The 23,189-nt window shown below is 40.9% G+C and overlaps 1 protein-coding gene across 1 annotated transcript in view; it reads right to left on the minus strand.

Moving 5' to 3' along the window:
* Nucleotides 1–222: 222 nt before the first annotated feature.
* dsg2.1 (desmoglein 2, tandem duplicate 1) overlaps nt 223–23,189 on the minus strand; it is a 30,513-nt gene continuing 7,546 nt past the window's right edge. The window contains exons 4-14 of the mRNA XM_038280360.1: nt 17,095–17,236; nt 16,752–16,909; nt 14,995–15,129; nt 14,650–14,835; nt 8,603–9,069; nt 8,365–8,507; nt 6,935–7,156; nt 6,048–6,290; nt 4,129–4,256; nt 3,135–3,407; nt 223–2,507 (exon numbers count right to left, since the gene is read on the minus strand). Of these exons, the coding sequence (XP_038136288.1) occupies nt 1,449–2,507; nt 3,135–3,407; nt 4,129–4,256; nt 6,048–6,290; nt 6,935–7,156; nt 8,365–8,507; nt 8,603–9,069; nt 14,650–14,835; nt 14,995–15,129; nt 16,752–16,909; nt 17,095–17,236 (3,156 nt within the window). The 3' untranslated portion in view covers nt 223–1,448. The remainder of the gene's footprint in view (nt 2,508–3,134; nt 3,408–4,128; nt 4,257–6,047; nt 6,291–6,934; nt 7,157–8,364; nt 8,508–8,602; nt 9,070–14,649; nt 14,836–14,994; nt 15,130–16,751; nt 16,910–17,094; nt 17,237–23,189) is intronic.

Here is a 23,189-nt window from a genome sequence, read left to right on the forward strand (position 1 = left end):
AGATCAGAATAATATTTAGACTGATTATATAACATATCACTATGCTCTAGCTGAGGAAACAATTATTAAAGAAAAACCACATCTAAACAGAAGAATAATATTTATTTATTATCACACTTGTTCTTTAGCTGCAACTAGAAATAGCAGACATACAAGTCTTTCTTTAAGCAACAACATTTACCAATACTTTTTGACAATAAAAAAAAACAAACCAAAAAAACATTTCCAGAATTTTAAGTGTTTAATAGGATGGCAAGAATTTTTACACCCAAGGAAATAATCTTGTCACCAGTGAACAAGAGACAGATCTCAGTATTTTAGTCAGCATAATAAAAAAAGTAATTTTAAAGAAAATACCCTGACCAACATGAAACCTTATTTAAGTGAGTGTGTAGGTGTGTGGGTGTGTGTGTGTGTATGTATGTGTTACCCTGTCCCAGATATATCCTATATTTTGGGGACTCATATATACTTGTGGGAACCAATGGCTGATCCCTATGGGGAGAAGTTCTCTTTTAGGGGCGGGGCTTAGGTTTAGTTTGGGTTATTGTTAAGGTTAGGGATGTGCTGGTGAGGGTTAGGCCACAGGAATACATGCAATATGAACGGATGTCAATGAAAAGTCCCTGCCAGGATATTGTGACACAGCATGTGAGTGTGTATCAGTTATCTTAACCATGCTAAGCTACAGAGTGACAGCATAGATATCTGTAGACGGTGACAGCGTTCCATTTCCTCGAAGCAAATATCAGACAGTATCTGTGATAAAAGAATATAATCTCCCCTACGTTTACACGGCTTAAGCAGCTGGAATCAGCTCTTTACAGTTACCTTTATTTTCAGCAGGAATACATAAGAGTATTTCTAAAACCTGCCGGGTGTTTAATAAGGTGCACAACAGACAAAGCTTTAATTTGATCAGTAATAAACTCAGCTACCTGGGGGGGTTTAATATGTCTCGTTACTTTGTGCTAGAAGTTGCATTTTTGCCTAAAGCTAAATATGACACATTATTTCAGGATTTTAGGCAAGATTACGGTTTACTTTTTAATGCAATTTAAATCTTAAAACTCAAGAAGAGCCTACATTACAGTTTAACTTTTGTCCCATATGAGATCCACTCAGGATGTTGTATAGTTGTTAATATGATTGGCTGTTAGTATCTATACATTCTGGATCTATCTACTTTAGGTAAGGGAAATTTAAGGGCCATAGTAGAAACTTCTCATTACTTTTAAATTCCAGGCATCTTTAGGCTATGGAAACATAGAAGCTATTCCCAAACAAAGCCTGTGCAGTTTCAGCTAACTTTACAGGACATAAGAACAAAGGTAACTGCGCTACAACCTTTGGGCACTATTGCTTAACCCAAACACCTGCTTTAGATAAGCTCCCATCACCCTAGACCACACCATAGGTGATTTTTGCCTGCAGTAGACGCAGCGTCTCTAGTTCATTACTCTGTTCTTCTGCCCAACAACTACTCCATTGTTGGTGGATGTAGTAAGGGTGTAGGAAGAGGTGCTTCCCTCAGAGCCGCCGGATGCACCACTGATCACATGAACCCTTTGACCACGCGAGACTTCAGACTTTTGGAAAGAACCTTTTCCACCCTGACTCTGCTGCCCTCTGCTGTTTGACTCCCGCTTCTTAATGATTGTCTGAGATCCTGATAACTCGTTTAGTGTCGCACCACCCTGAGCAAGGCTAACCTGGTTACCGTTTAGTACTCTCACAGATCCAGCAGGGACATTGCTTTCAACAAACATCATGTTTTGGGAGCCAGAGATCAGGTTCCCAGTGGTTCCCTGGTTCCCCCTGCTGTCAACCAGCACTGCCCCAAGGCTCTGGGTTTGTACATTGGGCATCATTGTCTGACCTTGAACAATAACTCCCTGGGATGAGGCGATATCAGTGCCATTAACCATTACCATGTGCTGAAGACTGGAGGCAGGTGCCTCAGCTAGTATCACTGCATTCTGAAGGGGCTGCTGAACAACATAGTGCATGGGCTGCATCATAGGCGCGGTGGTAAAGTAGACGGGTTGCTGTTGGTTTAGAACTACCATCTGGTTCTGGTGCGCCATCCCTGCCTGCACTGAGGTCATCCCTTCCTTCACTGCGGCCTTGCTCTCCCTGATCTCAGACTGCTCCCTTCTTTCACTGGCTAACCTCTGCTCGGTTCTGGAGTTGGCCGACTGCACAATGGACATATGGGACAACTCTTGGCTGGTCAACAAATCTGGCTCTGACACTCGAACGTTGCTCACAGGAACATTAGGTAGAGGAGTCTCCGTTTGTGTCGTCATCTCAGATTGGACTATTTTGCCACCACATATTTCAGCAAGCTTTTTAAACCTCGGTCCAAAATCATCAAGGAAACTCAGGTCATTGTCTGAATCCAGAAGACTGCAGCATCCCACGGAGCCAGCAGGGGAGCCCTCTCCCTCATAGTCGTACACCAGCTGGTTATCTGTTATCTTAACGTTCTCATCTCCACTGGTCTTCTGTTGTTGAAAGAAGAGTTAGTCAGTTATCAGAATAAAGCAAAAAAAAAGAATAACAAAGATTTACTCTAAAATAGTTCCTTAATGACGAAGCCATCTTTAACATTAGTTAAAAACAGAGATTGGGGGAACGATTGTTTTCATCTGTCACTCAACTAACAGAAAATAAATCTCTATTGGGATCAATCTGCTTATTTACTTTTCCTATAGTTTGTCTCTTAATTCAATCCTAATTTTTCTGATAATTGTGATCCTACATTATTTGTATAAATAAAATGGCAATTAATTCCCTGGTAACAGCTTGTTTAATAAGTACCTTGATTAGCAGACTCCTCTGATCTTTAACCTTCCAGCAAATGAAAATCAAATGCTGCTAAATGGTAAATGCTCTTATATATTTATACAGCGCCTTTAAAGGCCAGGAGACTCAAAAGCACTTTACAGTTACAGTTACCTCTGTGCTCAGCTACCAAAGCCACTAAGTTTCATGAATGAACACAGCTTCCATTACAATGGCTGCATTGATATAACAGAAACACCACATGTTGGACCAAAGCAGCAGAGAATGCACAAATATTTCAATCAAACTGACATGATTTATATTTTCAATAGAAAATGAGGTTTCACCTGGATGTAGTAGAGTGAAAGGAAGCTGTCTGGTAAAGCCAAGTCATGATATCCTCTTGACTCTCGAGTTTCGGACTCAAAGCCACTGCCTTCCCACATGTTCATCCCCATTTCGTCTCTGAAGCCATTTGAGGACACACCTTGGAACATGCCCTGATTCATGGAAGCCACCGATTGCTGCATTTCAAATCCAGCCCCTGGCAGAGCTTCTACATATTGTAGATCCACACCCTTTATATTCTGTGTTGGAAAGTTCAGCAAAGCAGCAGCTTCCTGCAAAAGATCAACGCAACAATTATTGGAGCAAAATCTTTATGTTTTCTGTCAAATCGGGTAATAATAATAATAATGAGTGTTACACCGATGCCATTTATTGGCCCGGATACCCGATACTTGGCTGTGCAGTATCAGCCGATACCAATACCATTTGTTTGAAACTGATGTGTGTGTATCTATGAAGAACTGCAGACTACTTGGATGTAAAATAATCACCATCATGGCTTTGTTAAGCTGCTGCCTACCTTTGTGAAGCAGGAAACAGACTAATACAAAGTGAATCCAGTATAACTTTTTATTGTCTACCTGGAATGGGTGACAATAGTTGAAGAAACTTTTGGCTCTTAAAATGGTATCGGTGTCCTATTTGTTGGTACTCGCCGATACCGATACCACCATTGCAGTGCTGGATCAGGGCCCGCCTGATACTAGTATCGGTGCAACACTAATAATAATGTAACGTTATTGATCTCACATTTGAGAAATTCACTCTTCATTTAACCGCTCCCATTGGGGAGCAGTGGGCTGCCATTGTGCGGCACCCGGGGAGCAGTGTGGGGTTAAGGGTCTTATTCCGGGACCCAGAGAGGGAGTGGGGCTCAAAATTTAGAACCTCAGGATTCCAAGCTCTATGCCCTAACCACTATGCCACCACCCCCCATATCATTAACTTAGATCATAAATATCTTTCAAAAATATCTAAGAATGTTTGTCTCACCACATTGTCTCCGGGGGCTTCAGTGTCGTAGTGAATGAGATGAGATTTTGTCGAAGGCACATCAGTAAAGAGGTCCTTATATTTAGCCGCACTTCCACACTGGCAGAGGATCATCAACAAAGGAATGACTGGAAGAAAAGTAATTTAACATAATTAACTGAGAGAAAACTAACAGCTTACTAGTTTATAGGATCATGTTGCCTCTCTGCCCAGCTTACTGACATTACAAACAGAGAGAGATGTAAAGAGAGCTCGGCAGTAACACAGAGGGGGGAAGCCAGGACATGATATTGAAGGATATCAAACTGTGAGATTTCATCCATACTACTTAACAAAAGAGCTCGCCAACACTATTCTGGCTAATGTTCACATTCTTTCGTCAGCTATTGCTGACAATGCAAGTGATGTAATTAGATTAGATCATTAATCTTCAGACACCAGTGCTTTTTTCTAGCATATGGTGATGTTAGCCATGCCTCTGCTACAATCCAAGTGTTGCTAAGAGTTTGTCAGATTTTTATTTGCATCCAGTAAAATGGTTGCATGGTGGAGCAGAGCCAGACGGTCCTGGGTTCGATTCCCAGCCTAGGGTGTTTCTTCATGGTGTTTGCATGTTCTTCATGTTTTTTCCCCCTCTGTTTAAAAAAACATGTATTTTGGGTTAATTGATGTCTCTAAATTGACCTGTAATAGACTGGCAAGCTGTCCAGTGTTGACCCCACCAAAAGACTGCTGGAGAAAGGCAACAGTCCCAATGTGACCCTGACATATGAGCAGGAGAAGAAGGTCAGACATGCATGAGGCTTAAAACTTTTCTGTTTGATAAAGCTTCTAGTTAGAGTGGTTCAGGTTATCCTGATCTATCTCTATAGTTCTGCTGCTATAGGCTTAGACTGCTGGAGGACATAGGGACCCCTTTTCCATCATTCTGCTTCATTCTATCTCTGTTCTCCCACTCTGCAGAATCTGTTAGTTCAATCTCTAACGTTCTGCTCTCTCTGCTTTTTCTCATAGTAGCTTCATCTGGTCTGTTCCTGTTTGGCTGTGACTCCATCCTGGAGAGAAATATCAGCTGTGCTGCTGCCATCAACACCTTTGTTTCTAGATGTTGGAGCTTGGCCTGTTTTCCAGTGTAGTCCTGTTTCTCTGACTGTGACTAACTGGATGTGCTCTCTTCATCCTCTGACATGGGAGCTGGCTCGGAGCTCGTCTGCCTGGCTGTGTGTTTCCTGGACGGGGTCGCCTGTGGAGCTGGTTGACAGTTGCCTTTTGTATCTATGCTTCTTTTTCTATGTCTGCTTCTGTCTCCTTGAACCCCAGTGGGCCTCAGCAGATGGCCGCTCACACTGAGCCTGGTTCTGCTGGAGGTTTCTTCCTGTTCAGAGGGAGTTTTTCCTCTCCACTGTCGCTACAAGCATGCTTAGTGTGAGGGATTGCTGAAGAGTCAATGAGTCGATGCAATCAGCTGGTTTTCCTTTGATAGAAAATTTTGAACCAATTTCATTGGATGATCTGGTGAACTGTAAAGTGCTTTGGATGACATGATGTACATTGGTGCTATAGAAATAAATTGAATTGAATGGAATGTACATAGCAACATAGCAACACCCTGTTTTAGCCACCATGTATAAACAAGCTGTCCAGAGGCCACTTGTGCCAAAAAGAAATGCACCAAGATCAGAAGAGGGAGCTGAGTCAGCCCTGTTAGGTTGTTTTAAGGTTCTTCCAACCATGTGGAAAGGACACCAATATCAGTAGTGACTGTACCCAGCTCAGTGTGGGCAAATCATCATCGTCCTACTAACTAAAGCTAGATCACCAGTGGCTTTAAGGAAAGGCTTAAAAAGATAATGGGGACTGAGAGCTGCTAAAGGGTAAAAGTATGATCCTTAAAGTAGTTTAAACTCCACCATACTTACGCAGTAAAAGCAACAGTCCCAGAAAAAGCAGGCCGATGGCTGCAGCTCCAAGCTCCGACAGTTTCTCAGTCCCACCCATGTAGGCTCGGTTTGCACAGACAACTCCATCCTCGCAGACACAGACATGGACATCCAACTTTTGTGGGGTTTCACAAGACTTTCCCTGCTGGTCTTTCACCTCCACCATCAGTTTATAGACACCAGGCCAAAGCTCCTCCTCCACCCTCAAAATAGCTGCACTCTCTGTTGGATCCAACAATGATTTGATCATCGGAGTTCATGAGAGATTAAAGAGAAATTTGCTTTTCTTTAAAAAAATCATACATTAGAGAGGGTCATATCAAAATAGAAGCTATTTAAAAAAATAAAACTAATTTTAATATGTCAGAAACATCTTGAATCACAAATTTCTTCCAATAGGGATAACAACATTTATAATTTTTTTTAATTAATTTTTGTAAATTTTTAAGTGCTATGCATTTCAGGCAGACAAAGTAAAAGACATAGCAGGAAAAATATATCCCCCTTTTGAATGCAAAATGTGAAGTTATAAAGAGCATCTTTTGCTGTACTGCAAACCAGCGACCCCCTACCGGGGAGGCCTGCCCCACGCCGGTGCCCCAGGAGACAATGGATGTTTTGAAAGAAATTAAAATAGTATTACACAAGATTTTAATTTAAAGGAGAAACAAGAAAACTTCTTGTTTGTTTTTTTCTGTTTTTTTTGCATTTAAATATCAAGAATTTGTTCCTGGAAGTAAAATCAGGTAAAACAATCAAGCACTAGGTGAAAGTCACAAAAATCTGAAACTCTAAAAACACAAACTGTTTGTCAGTGTTATTAATAATTCATTCAGATTTTCTCTGCAAATGACATATTGTGTTACCGTTGTAGCGCTCCACGTGCCATTTTCCCTCTGTGCCTTTTGGGTTGATGATAAACTCAAACGGCGCTGCATTAGGAAATGCATCTTCATCTTGGGCATTAACAATGACGCTGTCTTTGGTTGTGCACATGGACTGGACTTCACTGGTCAGCGTGGGGCAGTGGTCGTTAAAATCCTCTACTTGGATGGCAATAGTGCCAGTTGCTGTTTTATCTGGCATATCTGCCATGGTGAAGCAAAAACAGTCCATCATTTACAGTGTAGGTTCGGACTTTAATCTCAGAGACGGAGGAAAGGACAGAGTATTACATTTTTATACTTCATTGAAAATACTTAGGTTATCCTGAGCTATTTTCTGCATTTTTGCTGCTATATGCTTAGACTGCTGGAGGGAGTAGGGACCCCTTTTCATCATCTTGGACAGGGCCGCCTGTGGAGCTGATTAACAGTTGCCTTTTGTATCTATGCTTCTTTTTCTATGTCTGCTTCTGTCTCCTTGAACCCCAGCCGGCCTCAGCAGATGGCCGCTCAAACTGAGCCTGGTTCTGCTGGAGGTTTCTACCTTTTTATAGGGAGTTTTTCCTCTCCACTGTCGCTACAAGCATTCTTAGTGTGAGGAATTGCTGAGGCCTTGAGATGACATGTGTTGTGAATTGGCGCTATAGAAATAAACTGAATTGAATAAAATTTCTCCTATAAAGAATGTTCTTAAGCAGATTTTTCACATTTTAGATCCACATTTAGCACATTAGCTCGGTAACTTGATGGCTAAAAAAAACAATATGCAGCGCAAGAGTTTTCGCTCTCCAGCAGCAGACTGGGGGGCGGGGTCTTGCACATGTGATGTCATGCTTCAACATGCCCATAGATGCCCCGTTAGAATTGAAAGACAATTGTTAAACTCCTAAAGGTGATGCTTTATCCAGAGCTAAAGTGTAACAGTTCTGTCAGTATTAGAAATGAAACTTTATCTTCTGTTTCTAACAAATGTAAAACCCTTAGAGGAAATAGTGTTTGCCTTGTTGCTATAGATATATTGTGGCATATTAGATTATATAGTGGCAGGAATTGTGCTATAATTATTGTTCACAGATTGTTCACACTTCTATAGAAGTAGTGATTAAAAGAAGTTACATGAAATATCAGGGGTTTCTAAATGAAGCTAAATGATTATAATGATTCTAACCTAACATTTAACCAATCTGATGGTTGAATAACCTAAATAATTTATTAAATACAAGAAAAAATGGATAGTTTTTTATAAATTAGATTGTGATCATTACAGAGCCTGTAATTGGGATTTAAAAATGTAATAATGTTCTACCACTAGTTGATATAATTGTTGAGTAGTTGTGTAAATGTTAGGGCAAACACCAACCTAGTTTTTTTTTTAGTCTTAATAAATTCGGACTCTGATAATAAAACTGTACCTTCTGAAATGCAGAGAATTTCAGCAAAATATGTTCCGTTAACCAGCAATGGAGATTCCCTGTCAGGCACCTTCATCAGTTTTATTTCCGCTGTCTCAGGGTCAATGGTAATCCAGTTGTTAGGGTCGTTTCCTTTTAAGTATCTAAACACAATATATAGAAAATATTATATAAGTCAATGTGACAAAAGGAGCTTTTATTACATTTTCTAAGGTCTTAGATTTGTTTAATCACTGACTTGACGTTCTCTGCTGGTTTCTTAGTGTCTTTATCCATTGCAGGATAACTGGAGATGACTTGACCAATGGTGAAGGACTCGCTTCCTTCTGTGACTGGAATAGCTTTGACTGCTGGTTCAAAATGTGGTCCTTCTGCCTGGTTCTTCACATTGATTTTGATTGGATAGGTTTTGAATTTTCCACCGGATCCACCGGTTCCAGAGGAGCTGCTGGAGCCACTGGAGCTGCTGGCGCCGCTGGCGCCAGAGGCACCACTGGCTCCAGTGGCGCCGCCGGAGCTGCTGGAGCCGCTGGCACCGCTGGCACCAGAGGCACCACTGGCACCACTGGCACCACTGGCACCACTGGGACCTCCTCCAAAACCAATACTAGCTCCACCATTGGGAATAGATCCGTCAAACATGGGGGCCTTGTTGCGCACCGCTAGCCCTAGGTCCAGGTTTTTTACATCCTCAAAGTCCACAGCCTGGAAAATAACAGAGAGAAACAAAAACTTGTGGAGTATTTACACTGTGGCATGTAGAAATAAACGCATTTGGCCTTGTAGTATCGATTCTGGCATCTGTACACCCTGGAGGCCAAGACCTGCTCTCCACCAAATCATTTTTGAAAGGCAAGTTACACAATGCTAACATGGGGAGAAACAGCGCAGATGCAGATTATCACTTTTTTGTTATAAGTTTAATGAAATCTTATGTCTATTTGCAGTTTTATAGGATGTTCTTGATTCTGGGAATAGACATTCCAGACAATCCATCAAAAATGAAAAGACTTGAACCTGAAGAGTAAAGAAACTATACCCTTTCTCTTCTTTAAAACCAAATTTTTTCAAAGTTTTCCTCCTCCTTAAGTGTTTTGCCCTCTTCTATTGATAAAGGAAGAGTAAGCAAGGCAATAAACATTGATGAAGCCCTATAATAATTTGTACTTTCAATGCATCTGATGTCAGAAATTTTTAGTCTATTGCTTTTGTTTTTAAAGTTGATTTTAGATTTAAAGGGGGAAAGATAATGTTTGAAGCCAAGTTGTCCTAAAATTTGTCAAGTATCTACTAGCGCTGGTTTCCAGTTTCACAATATTACTCAGTATGAAAAAGTAGTTGTTTAAAAACTGCAGATTTTTGTAATACCATCAATAAGAGAAAGTGGTTAGACTTCTTATACCCCTGTTTAAACCCAGGAACATCCAGCTGTTAGGTACAGTGGGAATTGCTCACTGACTGGTTTCGACCGGGTCAAACGACTCGGAAAACAACCTGGGCTAAAATCGCCTTCAAACAGGTCAGCTCCATTTGGGATACAGTGGGAGCACCAGACCCAGGTCCATCCGCTAATTTATGTGATACCACTGAGCGCAACGAGCCTAAGTCAAAACTTTCAGTCAGTTGCGTCCGATATAGCAAGGCGAAACAACTCTGCTAGCATTCGATAAACATGAAGTAAGAGAGATTAGGAGGGACAAAAGAGCCAAATAATACAGCACACTTAAAATACCCTAGCTTCCTTAAGCAGGGCATACACTGTGTGAGTTTTTGCCCTTTTTGGGCCAATTCTCCAGTCCTGCGAGAATTTTTGGGATCGGGCAGGGTTTCGGCCTCATCGTTCATCCTGTAATTAGCCTCTCACGGCCACCTCCCAATCGGGAATCTTAGGCCGCCCTCGTGAGGAGTTCATGGGCTATTGAAGCAGAGCTATGAGTGTCTAAGAGCTGATTTACCAGAACTTTGCGTATTGCGCATGTGCAAACGAGGGAATTCTTCATCTTTTAGATTGCCGAGAGCGACCAACTCAATCTCTCGGCGCTGAGTTGAACGTCTATTTTTTGGACGTAAAGTGTGTGCAGGTAGATCACATCACAGCATGGGGTTGTATAGGTTAAGAACAGTCGGAGGAGTGTTGACCTAGTGGTTAGAGCAGTGGGCTGTGCTCTGAGACGGTTGTAAGAAGGTTGTAAGTAGTTCGATCCCCAAAGACTGCCACTCTGGGTCCCTGAGCAAGACCATTAACCCCACACTGCTACCCTGGTGCCGCACAATGGCAGCCCACTGCTCCCCAAGGGGAGGGATTAGATGCAGAGTGAATTTCTCCATTGTGAAATCAACCAAGTTCAATTTCTATTTCTAACAGATTTTGTGAGCCGTGAACTTGTGGTTTCGTTGTACAGTTTGAGCTGTAGCCAAGTAGAACGATTTAAAATATTGTACAGTGTATGCCCGGCCTTACACATTGCTCTCCATTGTTCACTTTCCTGATTTCTGTCAAACTAATGACATCATCAATGTTAAACCGTCGTGATGTTGTCTCCAGATGCTAGGGCATCTAGGGACCTAACCCTCACTGTTTGCCGAATTGAAGGTGCAGTTTAGCTATGGTATCTTAAAATGAACGACTACCTTTGGCATCAGGCATTAGTGAAACTAATTCTACTGTAGTAGACAGCTTGGTGATTGTTAAAGTCGCAAGTTGCAGCCATGCTATTTTTCCTCCCTCGTTCATACTTGTTTCCGCTGTTTTTTGCATACTTGTGCAATTTATAAATGTTTTTATCAATGCTGCTTTCCTTACCAAGGCTGCACTTTAAAAAAATGAAATAGTCTAGAGAGCTGTACTAAACTAAATTTCTTTCTGTTTATACTTGTGTGCACAAAATAACAAATAAAATCTGTCTAAGCCTATGTCTAAAAAATATTCTTCCTGTAAGAATGGAGAAAAAAACAAGGGATCAGCTGGATGGTAAAATATAGGTCAGGTCACACATCGGAAACAGATGTGAGCCTCCTTGCTAAATATTTAGACCAAGATTGGGATTTAAAAAGCAAATGTCTTCAAACTGCATTCTTTTCAGAAGATCATATAAGGTAGAGCATTATAAGCCTGATCCGGTGGTGGAGAATTACAGTCCAGACAGATGTTACTACTGGGCCTTTATTGTGGCTCTACCTTTCTTACACCTCATACAATATATTTAAGCTATCGAGCTATTTTCTATGTTGGTGCTGCTATATGATTGTGCTGCTGCAGGACATAGGAACCTCCTTTCTTGTTTCTCTGACTGTGACTAACTGGATGTGTTCTCTTCATCCTCTGACATGGGAGCTGGCTCGGAGCTTGGCTGCCTGGCTGTGTGTTTTCTGTGGAGCTGGTTGACAGTTGCCTTTTGTATCTATGCTTCTTTTTCTATGTCTGCTTCTGTCTCCTTGAACCCCAGTGGGCCTCAGCAGATGAGCCTGGTTCTGCTGGAGTTTTTTTCCTGTTCAAAGGGAGTTTTTCTTTCCACTATCGCTACATGCATGCTCAATGTGAGGGATTCAGTGACAAAATGTAAGCCAAGGTCATCGATGCAGGGTCATCCAGGAGGAGCATGTCTTGCAAGACAACAATTGGATGCAATAAAATGTTTTTTCTAACCAATCTGTATTCTCTCTGTAAAGTGCCTTGAGTTGACATGTGTTAGGGTAGTAACAGTAATTTCTGCTAGACTGAGAGAAATACATGCATGAAAGCGGCCTCAGTGAATATAGACAGATTTGCATCAGGACTGAGAGTGATGGTGAAGGCTAGCCTCGTGAGACCATCCTGATCTCGCGAGCTTTCAAGGTTTCACTCGCAGATCAGTCCGGAGACTCTCCGTTAAAGAAAATTTGGAGCCGTTCACCAAACGAACGTCCAATCAGCGTTGGCTTTGAGGCGGGTTGAGGAGTGACGCAACGAGAAGCGCGACAGTTTAGTCTAAAGAACATGGCGGCTTCAGCCAATGAAACTAGCGTTAGCGTGGCTATCGAGCAAGTTTTATGGGAATTACAGAGTATTTCTTCACTGAAAGAAGAGCAAAACACTGCTCTGGAGGCTTTTCTCAGAGGAAAAGATGTTTTTGCTCTTCTCCCGACTGGTTTCGGCAAGAGTAGCCTGGCTTGTGTTTTCGTCGTCGCTCTGTTAGTACGTCATATGCTTCGTTGATCTGATTGGTTTATTTGGCCAGTCTATCACCAACATAGGCCAATCAGCTAACCAGTATTTTCGCCCCTTCCCAAAATTACTTCAACGGAAGATTTCCAGATGGATATGCGGAGCAAATCCATCTGGCGGAGTCAGGTTAGGTGAAGGCCTCATCCCTCAATAACTGCACTCGACTGCAGTGCTTTGGGTATCACCTTTACTCGACTTTTGGTAAGCAGAATTAGTAAGTACCAATCTTATTATTAGTATTATCTTAGTTAGTAATTCTAAGGGTCTTTTCGTGCTTGCCCTTTCAAAAACTTGTATAATGTATTTGTAAATATAAATCGAAACTGGAGACAAAAAATCAGGAACATAAAATGTCCTGTCAGATTACTTCTTCATATGTTTCATTTATTTCTCAGAGCAGGCAAGAAAAGACAAGCGGGTAGAACAAACTTTGGTTGTGGTGGAGAAGAAGTGGTTTCCTTCAGTTTTTCTTGAAAGAAAAAGAGAGACTTTGTTGTTTCTCAGGAACAGTTTTCCCCACCCCAACACAAGCTGGTGACAGTCACCCATTGGGTAGGGGTCACACCATTAAAAAGGTTTGGTGGTATCGGGACAGCGCCAAGACATCTCTGATTACTCTGGGCCAGTAACACCTCAAGGTGCTTTGTTCTTTCCTGGTAAGGCCGAGAGGTGTTGGAGTGTATGCATGAGGTCCTCTGTCCGCTACTGGAGGTCCCAGATTGACTCTCTGGTGAGTGTGTCATACCTTAGATGATGCTCCACTTCCTCAGAACTCAGATTCTGAAAATATCTGATGATGAAACAGAACTCAAAAAGACATGAAGGAGACATTCATGGCATACATGGATGAAAACTATGCTGACCATGAAACAGATGATCTGCTGGATGTTGCAACAATGATGGACCCATGGTTTAAAGGACAGCATATGAAGCAGGGAAAGATTGATGCCATGAAAATGAGGGGCGTGTCTAAGATGTTCGAGGAAACCAGAACCTTTCCATTTCAGCCACAACCCAGGGAGCAAGAGATAAGGAGACAGAAGCTGCTACAGTGGCCCCCGCCAAAATGAAACAGGGAAAATCCTTTAGGGCTTTTGTTAAGAAATCATGCCCCTCACACCAGCACAGAACTCACTGACAAAGAAATGGTAGAAATGGAGTTGGACAACCACATCCTGGCACTGAAACTCATCGACTGCTGTGATGCAAAAACACCTCCCAAGCAGGAACTGCCTAGCAAAGCGCTACTTGTGCATCCCAGCAACCAGAAGCCCCTCTGAGAGGGTAATTAGGACAGAGGGTCATCCTGCAAACTGCCACAGCGCACTTTCTTAGTTTTTTGAGGAGTTGTTTATTTTGGACAATAGGTGACAGGAAAGGCGGTATGAGAATGAGGGAGAGACATGCGACAAAGGTACACGAGTGGGATCGAATCTGGGTCGCCCGCGTCGAGGACTGAGGCCTCCATGCATGAGTCATGCGCGCTAACCACTGGGCCACTGAAGCATGCCTACATGGCGGTTTTAAAGGCAGAAGCAGTAGATAAACGCGTCTTCCTTGCCTGGAACCCGTAATATCTGGCTTTGGTTGACGCACTGAGGCAGGATTCGATTATCAGGGCAAGAAAGTTTATTTCATTCATTTAATTTTTTGCCTTGAAAGCTGTTGAAGTTTGCACAGTCCCCATTGCTTTTTTTAAAGTAGCAACAGTGGCTCTTTCACTGTTACGATTCTAGATAATTGCTTTGGCTGTTTTGTATTTTTTTTATCAAACTATATTCTTAAAGCACTAAATGCACCTTTCTTCTTCATCTTAAATTATTGTAATATTCAACATGTTTCCTCTTTTTAAAATAATATTTTTTATCCTAAATAAGATTAAAAAGGCCTCGTCTTCTGCAACAAGTCAGTTAGACAGAAAACTTTTAGCTAATCTGACTGGATGATAATTGATTATTCTCTGGTAGGTGCCTTGAGATTACAAGTTGTGTAATCAGCTGAACTGAAATATCAGAAGAGGAGGAATCCTTTGGGGCCCAACCACACACCCTAAGATGTAGAGAAAAAGAATAGCAGGATACCTTATCAAGCATTAAGATGCCTTCGCCGGTTATGGGATCTTTTTTTATGCTGAAATATCCGGCCTCGTTCCCTTTGACGATTTCATAAACAACATCCCAGTTGTCTGTGTTCTCTTCATCCAGGTCTCCTGCTTTGAGCCTCATCACCTCAACATTGTGTGTGTTCTCCAAAATGGTTGCCTCATACTGCGAAGAAGGCACAGAGGGTAAAAGGATGCATTACGGTAATATTCATTCAAACAGGACATTTGTTCATCAAAATTCTTTGACTTGAAGATGTTGCCAAGTTCTACAGCCAATAAAAGCAGTGACATCAACACACAAACGCTGCATGAAGCAACTTACTTCAGATTTTTCTAGAGTTGGAGGATTGTCATTGACATCTTGGATTTTGATAGTGACGGTGCCTGTTGTAATGTGTCCACCTGGCTCACCGTATAGATCTCCAGCAGTCACTGTTAGAATGTATGTATCTTCTTCCTGAAAGGAAAATAGCAGTTAGAGCTAGCCTAACGGTGGCAAGGCCAGTTCCTTTTCTACACCCCATTTTCGGACACTTTCAGGTGATGGTAAAGCTATAAATAACAACCTGGCTTCATCATCGGCTCTTGTTCTCTACTTTCGAGACCTTCCTTCATCTACTCCACTGTCCAACGTGTGGTTTTTAAATGTACAGTGTGAGCAGGTAGATCCATCAGAGCGTTGGGTCTTACAGTCAAAGAACAAACATCTTGAGCCGTGAACTTTTAAAGCCTGCGGTTTCGTCATACAGTTTGACCTGTAGCAATGTACAACGATTGAAAACATTGTACGCAATTGTATTGTATGCAATAACCCTCTGTTTGCGTGTTCCAGTGGAGGGTCCACCACTTTGAGGGCCATCCCAAATCACATAGTAGTAGAAAAGGCAAATGGACCTTTAATTAGCCATTAATTAGTGAGCCTGCATCAGTGTAGATTGGCTGGAATTTGGCAGAGGGTCTAACTGCAATTTAATGGAGGTGAAAACATTCAAATCTAAGTTCTGTCGATTTGCTGCATCTTCGTTACATTGATAGAAAATCACAAGTTAGGGTAAAAGACATCTGGATCCAATTAAAAAGTGTATGATTTCATGTAATCCTGCACCAGAGAGCCAAGCATGTCACTACCCGACCCATACCAATAGCACGACCCCTACCGGTAGCACGACCCATACCGGTAGCACGACCCATGCCGGTAGCACGACCCATACCGGTAGCATGACCATACCATCAGCTCATTGCCGCAACTAGATATACTTTTGGGGCAATGTCAATTTTACTTTGTAAAAAAAGTGTACTGAACTATAATGTGTTAAAGGGTTATAATGTATTTCCTGAGAAAATAAATGCATTTAAATCCTTTCTTTTTTATCACTAGTTTGAGACTGAAATGGGATGCTACGCTACTTTCAGGAGCTAACTTTATCAGCTTCGGATTTAAACATAAGTCTAGTCTTTTTGAGTTTTATGTTTTCCTTTCATGTTAACATTATGGTATAGAGTGCGTAATCTAAAGAAAGAAACAACTAAAATGCAGATAAACATGGTTTAATCATATCTGGCTGGACTGCTCTGAGCATGTTCCATGATGACATCAGAGAAGCAGTTTAACAGAGAAAATGCAAAAAACATTAATTTTCTCAGAAAAATCATAAAAAATGTGATTGAAGGATTGAAATAAGTTCTTTTAGTACAAGGATTACATTATTTATGGCGAACTGGAGGAATTTAAGTAATTTCCCTCTGGGATTATTAGAGTATTTCTGATTCTGGATATCTGATTGCACATGGGCAAATAAGCCGATGGTACGGATCGAATAGGCAAATTGTTGCCATAGCAATGACTGCTTCCCATATCCAGCAGAGAGAAGAGGTGATTGGTCCATTAGTTCTGGTAACGCAGGTCTAAGGGCTTAACATCCTGAGTCCTTCAGCAGCTACTTCCAAATGTTTTCCTCTACAAAGGCAGATTTTACAAAGGCAGATTTTCTTGGAACCAACTAGCTTTTTAATGGCTTTTGTAAAAATACAGTTTGTTTGATAAAACCTTAATTATGTTTATAAACAAAAAAATCATACTTCTCTGTCCAAGTTAGGATTGCTGACATAGATCAAGCCGTCCTTGCTAATGCCAAAGTCTTTGTGGGGTTTCTGGTTTATGATGGAGTAGGCGATCTTAGCGTTGGCTGTTTCTGGATCATCTCTATCAGTGGCAGTGATTTTAATAACTGAAGTTCCTGCCAATCAAACCACAGTGGAAAAAAAATTCACTCAGCTAAAAGTTTAGTGTAAAATGTGACAATAAATCCATCTGTAATGGATTTCAAGATGCCATTCAAATCTGGATCACTTTAAACAGAGCAATTTTTTAGTCCTCAGAGATACCAGCATCTTTACTCTTTTATATATTTGCACCACTGACCTGGAGGGCTGAGTTCATACACTTTAGCTTCCATCTTTGAAGGAAATACTGGAGGATTGTCATTTGCATCCATGACCTTAATTCGCAGGTCAATACGTTCCTCTGCTTCACTTCCATTTTGAAAATGAGCAACACCTGAAAGCTGAAAAGGATAAATCTGAATTATATTTTTGCCATGTTTACAGAACAGAAATTATGCGAGCAAAATATATTAAAATGAATGTAGCAAGTGCAGATATTGTTAGAATAGACAGGCTGCTGCCTTTAAAGGCCACCCTAAAACCAGGGCTGAGGTTCTTCTGGAGACGACTCACTTTATACACCGGGCTACATGAGGATAAATCTTTATGAGAATACAAACAGTGACATTGATTAAGAATTTATTTATTTATTCCCCAAAAGAAACAAAACTTTCCACTAAATGGAACCTTCCACATTTCTTCCGGAAGAAAGTAGAAGAAACTGGCATTTAACCCCTCCCCTTGGGGAGCAGTGGGCTGCCATTGTGCGGCGCTAGGCACTGCATGAAAAGAGGGATTTTCTTCAATATGCGGCACTGTAGATTGTCGTGGAAGTTCAGGTTAGCGGCAGTTTACGGCAATTTGCAGGCTTCGCCGAAAACTCCCGTAAATTGTCACAAATTGACGTAGACTTTCTTAGGCGGTGTTCCCCCCATGCCTCCCCCCCATGGAATTCTAGGGGAGGCTTTAACATGTAAATGAACATGCTGTGAGCTATACAAATGCAAATCAGGGTTGCAGGGGGGGTTTTACCCCAAGTGACATTTTTCTAAAAGGTAAGAAAATCTCTGATACAAAGAGATCAGGCTCAGTATAGCCTCTTACATTTTAGCTTGAATTGATTTATTTAATTAAAGTATAGAGACCAAAACAGATCTTTAGCTGACAGAGCAATACATTTAGAGCAGTAATTATTTTAAAAAAAATTTGCATTTAAGATAAAAAATAAAATATGCTCAATTCACAATTACTTAAGTGGAAAAGTTTCAAGAAATGAGTCTGAGATGATTCACTTTATAACATGGCGCATTATCCTGCTGGAAGTAGCCATCAGAAGATTGGTACACTGTGGTCATAAGGTCATAAGGTCAGCGACAATGCTGAGGTAGGCTGCCTCATTTATTTGATGCTAAATTGGTATTAAGTGGCCCAAAATGTGGTAATAAATATCCCCCAAATAGATGGTACAAATAGATCAGGCTCAGTATGACCTAATTATAGACTCTTACATTTTAGCTTGAATTGATTTATTTAATTAAAGTACACTAGATTACTGTGTATGCCATTAGCAATGGCAAATGTTATGTAAAAAAATACACAAAATAATTTATTTCAAAAATTAGCTTTAATCAGAATCAGCAAGGTAAAATGTGCATTCCTTGCACAGTGCTCCTTGGGATTTTTAAAGCTTGGGAAATCTTTTTGTTTCCAAATCCAGCTTTAAACTTCTCCACACCAGTGTCTCGGACCTGTCTGATGTGTTCCTTGTTCTTCATGATGCTCTCTGCACTTTAAACAGACCTCTGAGGCGATCACAGAGCAGGTGCATTTATCGGGAGACTTGATTACACACAGGTGGATTCTATTTAGTATCATTTAGGTCGACATTGGATCATTCAGAGATCCTCACTGAACTTCTGGGGAGAGTTTGCTGCACTGAAAGTAAAAGGGGCCGATTCATTTTGCACACCCCACTCTTCAGTTTTTTATTTGTTAAAAAAGTTAAAAATATCCAATATATTTAATTACACTTCATGATTGGGTAAAACTAGTTGTTGATTCTTCACTAAAAAATTTTTATGTTCGATGCCTGAAATGTGGCAAGAGTTTGAGATTTTCAAGAGAGCAGATTATTTTTGCAGGGAAAACTGTAACTGGGCTGATATCTAAGGAGAGCTCTGACAGGGTTTCACTTGCCAATAACATACATTTATAACATAAGTTTTAGTGGTTGTAGAAGTAATAGAAAACACAGATCTGGGAACTGGAATTCTAGCAGCACTCCTACATTATTCTCTACATTTTCTCTCCGTTGGCCTTTCTTTCACAGTAAATGGTATCGGCATCTCAGATATGTTAGATCTGTTTACCAAGCTTTCCTGTCTGACCCTTCAAAACAATCTACCATCAACAGCATTGTGTTGTAGAAGCTTTTATGCAAGAGCCTTTTTTTGGGAGTTTTTACAGCACATTTTGGAGTTTTTACGGCACTAGTGTCTCGTTTTTTGGCAGTAGGCTGGCAGGAAAGGAGGTATGAGAGAGGGAGAGACATGCGGCCAAGGATTCGAACCCGGGTCATCCATGTCGAGGACTAAGGAATCTTTCTGTACTTGGGTTTTGTGCGCTAAACACTGGGCAAGCAAAGCACGCCCTTATGCAACAAACTTTTAAACAATTTTCCCAACATTTATGAAGAACAGCAAAGTTGCTCTTTTGTAGTTTTTATTATTTTCACCTATAAACATAGAAAAAGTCAGCAGCCTTTTGAAATGTTCTGTAGTATGGTATAAATCAAGATTCTCCAGAACATATCTCCAAAGCCTGCTATTTTCTGTAACACAAGTTGTGCTACCCACAGTAATTGCTGATAAAAAGTCTAAAGACTGTTTTAGAGTTTTCATATTTCTTTATGCTATTACTAGTTTTAAATCTGTGGTAAACTATTGTTTTACAGCAACTCCTCTCTCACATATACAATATTGCATCTTCTAATATGTTTCCTTAAAGACTGTTTAGGACAGGAAGCTACAAAGTTAAATGACCATAAACTCCATGTAAACCCCTAGCTATTATTATTTTATGTTTGTTTTATTTATTTATTTTATTTTTATTTTTTTTATTTAACCTTTATTTAACCAGGAAAGTCCCATTGAGTTAAAGTAACTCTTCTTCAGGGAGTCCTGGCCAAGAAGGCGGCTTAAAAAGTTACATTAACATAAAACCACAGAAGACAAGACAACCACAGCTACATATCATCTAGGCAAAATTAAACACAACACAACAAGATTGGGCATACACATACAACCAAAAAGCAATTTGGCAATTAATTAATAATAGAAATATAGCAATTAAGCAATATTTGTTTATTTATTTATATGTTTGTTTCCCTTGTTTTATTTTTATTTATTTTTTACATTATATGTCTCATTATTTTTAAGTTATAATGTCACCAACTGCTGTGTATCTTTGTTTGATGTTTGAATTACTCTGTATTGTTACACGGAATTGCCAATAAAGCAAAATAAAACATGATAGATGCAGCTGTTCTTGCGAGTCCTTCCGTATAACAATGATTGGAGGAGCTATACTCAGAAGAACTTTATCTCCAGTTCCTTTGTTTGGATTTTGCTGATACGTGATCAATGGCTGGACGACGTCCCCCGTTCAACTCGCCTTCAACTCCTCTTGGACGCGATGGCGACTCTGCAGTCGAACAACTGTGCGGGAGAGACGAACTCAAAGAAGAGAAGCTAGCGGTAAATATATGTTCGATTACTGCTAGCTAAGCTAAAAGCTAAAGCTACGGCTAATAGTAGCCTTGCAAGAACAAGCTTTATTAAAGTGTATTTTTTGTGATTCACAGGAAGCAGTACGCCGTCTTAACAACTCGGAGACAAATTGCAGGCGCTATGAACCGGAGCAAGGGTAAGATTTAAAGAATATGCTTTCATTCTGCGGTAAAAGGAAATAGATACGGATGGATACCGATCATCAGTGTTGGGAAAGTTCTCTTTCTACGTGAACTAGTTCAAAGTTCAGTTCACACATTTTAAAATGAACTAGTTCAGTTCATAGTTCATAATTCAAAACCAAAAAATGAACTAGTTCATAGTTCTTTTTTTTTCATATATTGCTCATTTACACCATAGCCTACTGTAGAACCACAGACAGCAATTATTTTATCAGTTGTAACTCTGAAACTGTGTGTCAGATTTCATCTTCATATCCAGTTTTGAATCCTTATCCAACCAGGGTTTCCATTAGCATTGAGGGGACAGCATTTCCCCATTGTTGCTTTAACGCTTTGTTGCTGTCCATTCACTTCACACTAGTAGCAGCTGCAGCTTTCACCCCTACAGTATATTCTCAAAAACATCAGGAAAAATGTGCTGCTTGAATGGTCTTTTTTATGAGGAATTATTAAAAGAAAAACAGGAAAGTAGTCTTTAAGGTGCAAATGTTTTTTTTTATTTTAATAATTTTTTTCCATTTGAAATTCCATTTCAATACATACTAAAAAGGAATCCTGGAAAATTATACCAGGCAGGTTTAACAAACAAGTTACATGGATAGTAAAACCCTCAAGAACAGGGGTCTTCTATGTTTTCCAGACCAAGGACCCCCAAACTGATGGCGAGATGGAGCGGGGACCCCCTAACTATATATATTGTATGAAATTGTGTCCTATAGTCACTCTATTACAGATGGAGTAATGTAAAGAAATTAATTTCTCCCTGGGATTATTAAAGTTTTTCTGATTCTGATTCCTGGTTGTTGTGAAGGAAACGGTGCCCAGCTTGAAAGAGCTCCTGTGTGTCGCTGAATGTGAGCATTGATGACTGAAAGACATCTTCTGCCTCCATTTATCTGTTTACTACAGTGTGTTGATTTCATGTTAATGAGTATTTAAAGACATTTCAATTAGTGGGGGGAAAATTGCAGGGGGGGAATATAAAAATATCAACTAACCATGCAGACCCTCATGCAGTACCTCCGTAGACCCCTAGGGGTCGCGGATCCCCTGTTGAAGACCTCCGCTCAAGAAGATTTTACTAACACAAACTGAGGGACCAGGCTGAGGTAGGAATTTAAGGTTACTGAAGTGCGGATTTTTTTACTGAAAGCCGGCGGGCAAACTTGTTGCCATCATCCTCACCGACCACCTGGTCATAAAACTGTTTTAAGTGATCATACTGCTGCTTTGTCGCCTCCGTGCTGCTGTGGCTTCCACGCTGCATTTTGTTTTGATGACGCACGCGGCTGTAGGCTACGACGCTGGTAGCTGGTGTTGCCAGATTGGGTGTTTTTCCCGCTACATATTAAGGCCTGTTTACGGTGTGATTTAGCCGGGGTTTCGGCTGGAGGACTCTATAGAAATCTGGCAAACTGAGAGAGCGTGCCGTTCACAGACACCAGAATGAACGAGTTCACAATAACGTTCATCAGGCAATAATGCAGTACGGTCAGTTCACGTTCGCCCAAAATATGAACGAGTTCATGAACTTTCGTTCAATGAACGCGTTCAGGCACAACAATGCCGATCATAGCTGTACATTTTGTTTTCACAGACTAATCTCGCCTCATAATGAGGTGGTGACCTCCTATTATTCATACCACTCTCATTTAATTGTTTTCCAGCTGCCTGTAAGACGTATTATGAGACGGTACGCAAGAGCTTCAGATATACGCAGCCAGAGAACACGTTGCGCGCGGAAGCTGCCAAGCATTCAGAAAAGAGAGTAAGACTTTATTTGGTGACTGTTTTTCAGGTGCATTGATAGATGTGTTGTGTCCATACGCAGTGCATCCCATCGCATAGTGCTGATTCATTTTTTTTTTTTTTTTTTTTTACAGCTGGTGGAATCGAGGCAGAGTGTGCTAGCTCATGAGGAAGTGGAACTCTGGAAGTCCGCCACCGTCGACCTCATGTCTGACGAAGAAGATGGCGTCGTTGGCGGATGGATTGTATGGCCGCCGCCATTTCGTAGGGCGGATCTCCCTGAACTCTGTGTTAAGCTGCAGTCCCGGTTAGAAGCGATGCCGAAGTACAGGGCCACGCACAGTAGGCGTCTGCACATCGGACCTGCCTCGGAGGGAATGCTGCCAGTTACCTCCAACCCCGAGGAAGCAAACGGACCGTTCACGGACTTTTAATTTTTGGATACGCATGTGTGGGCAGATCCTCACGTTGTATATAGTTGTGTTTGTTTTAATAAAGCTCTTTCTTTGCATAAACAGCTTCCTGGCAAATGTTCATTTCCTGTATAAATTCATTCATGTCCTTGATGGTAGCCTAATAATTGTGTAGTAGTGTAGGATAACATAAATACACAGCATATGAATAAATAAATATAT

Source organism: Cyprinodon tularosa, unplaced genomic scaffold (assembly GCF_016077235.1).
Source record: "Cyprinodon tularosa strain WSP-4 unplaced genomic scaffold, ASM1607723v1 ctg1026, whole genome shotgun sequence".
Classification (NCBI taxonomy): domain Eukaryota; kingdom Metazoa; phylum Chordata; class Actinopteri; order Cyprinodontiformes; family Cyprinodontidae; genus Cyprinodon; species Cyprinodon tularosa.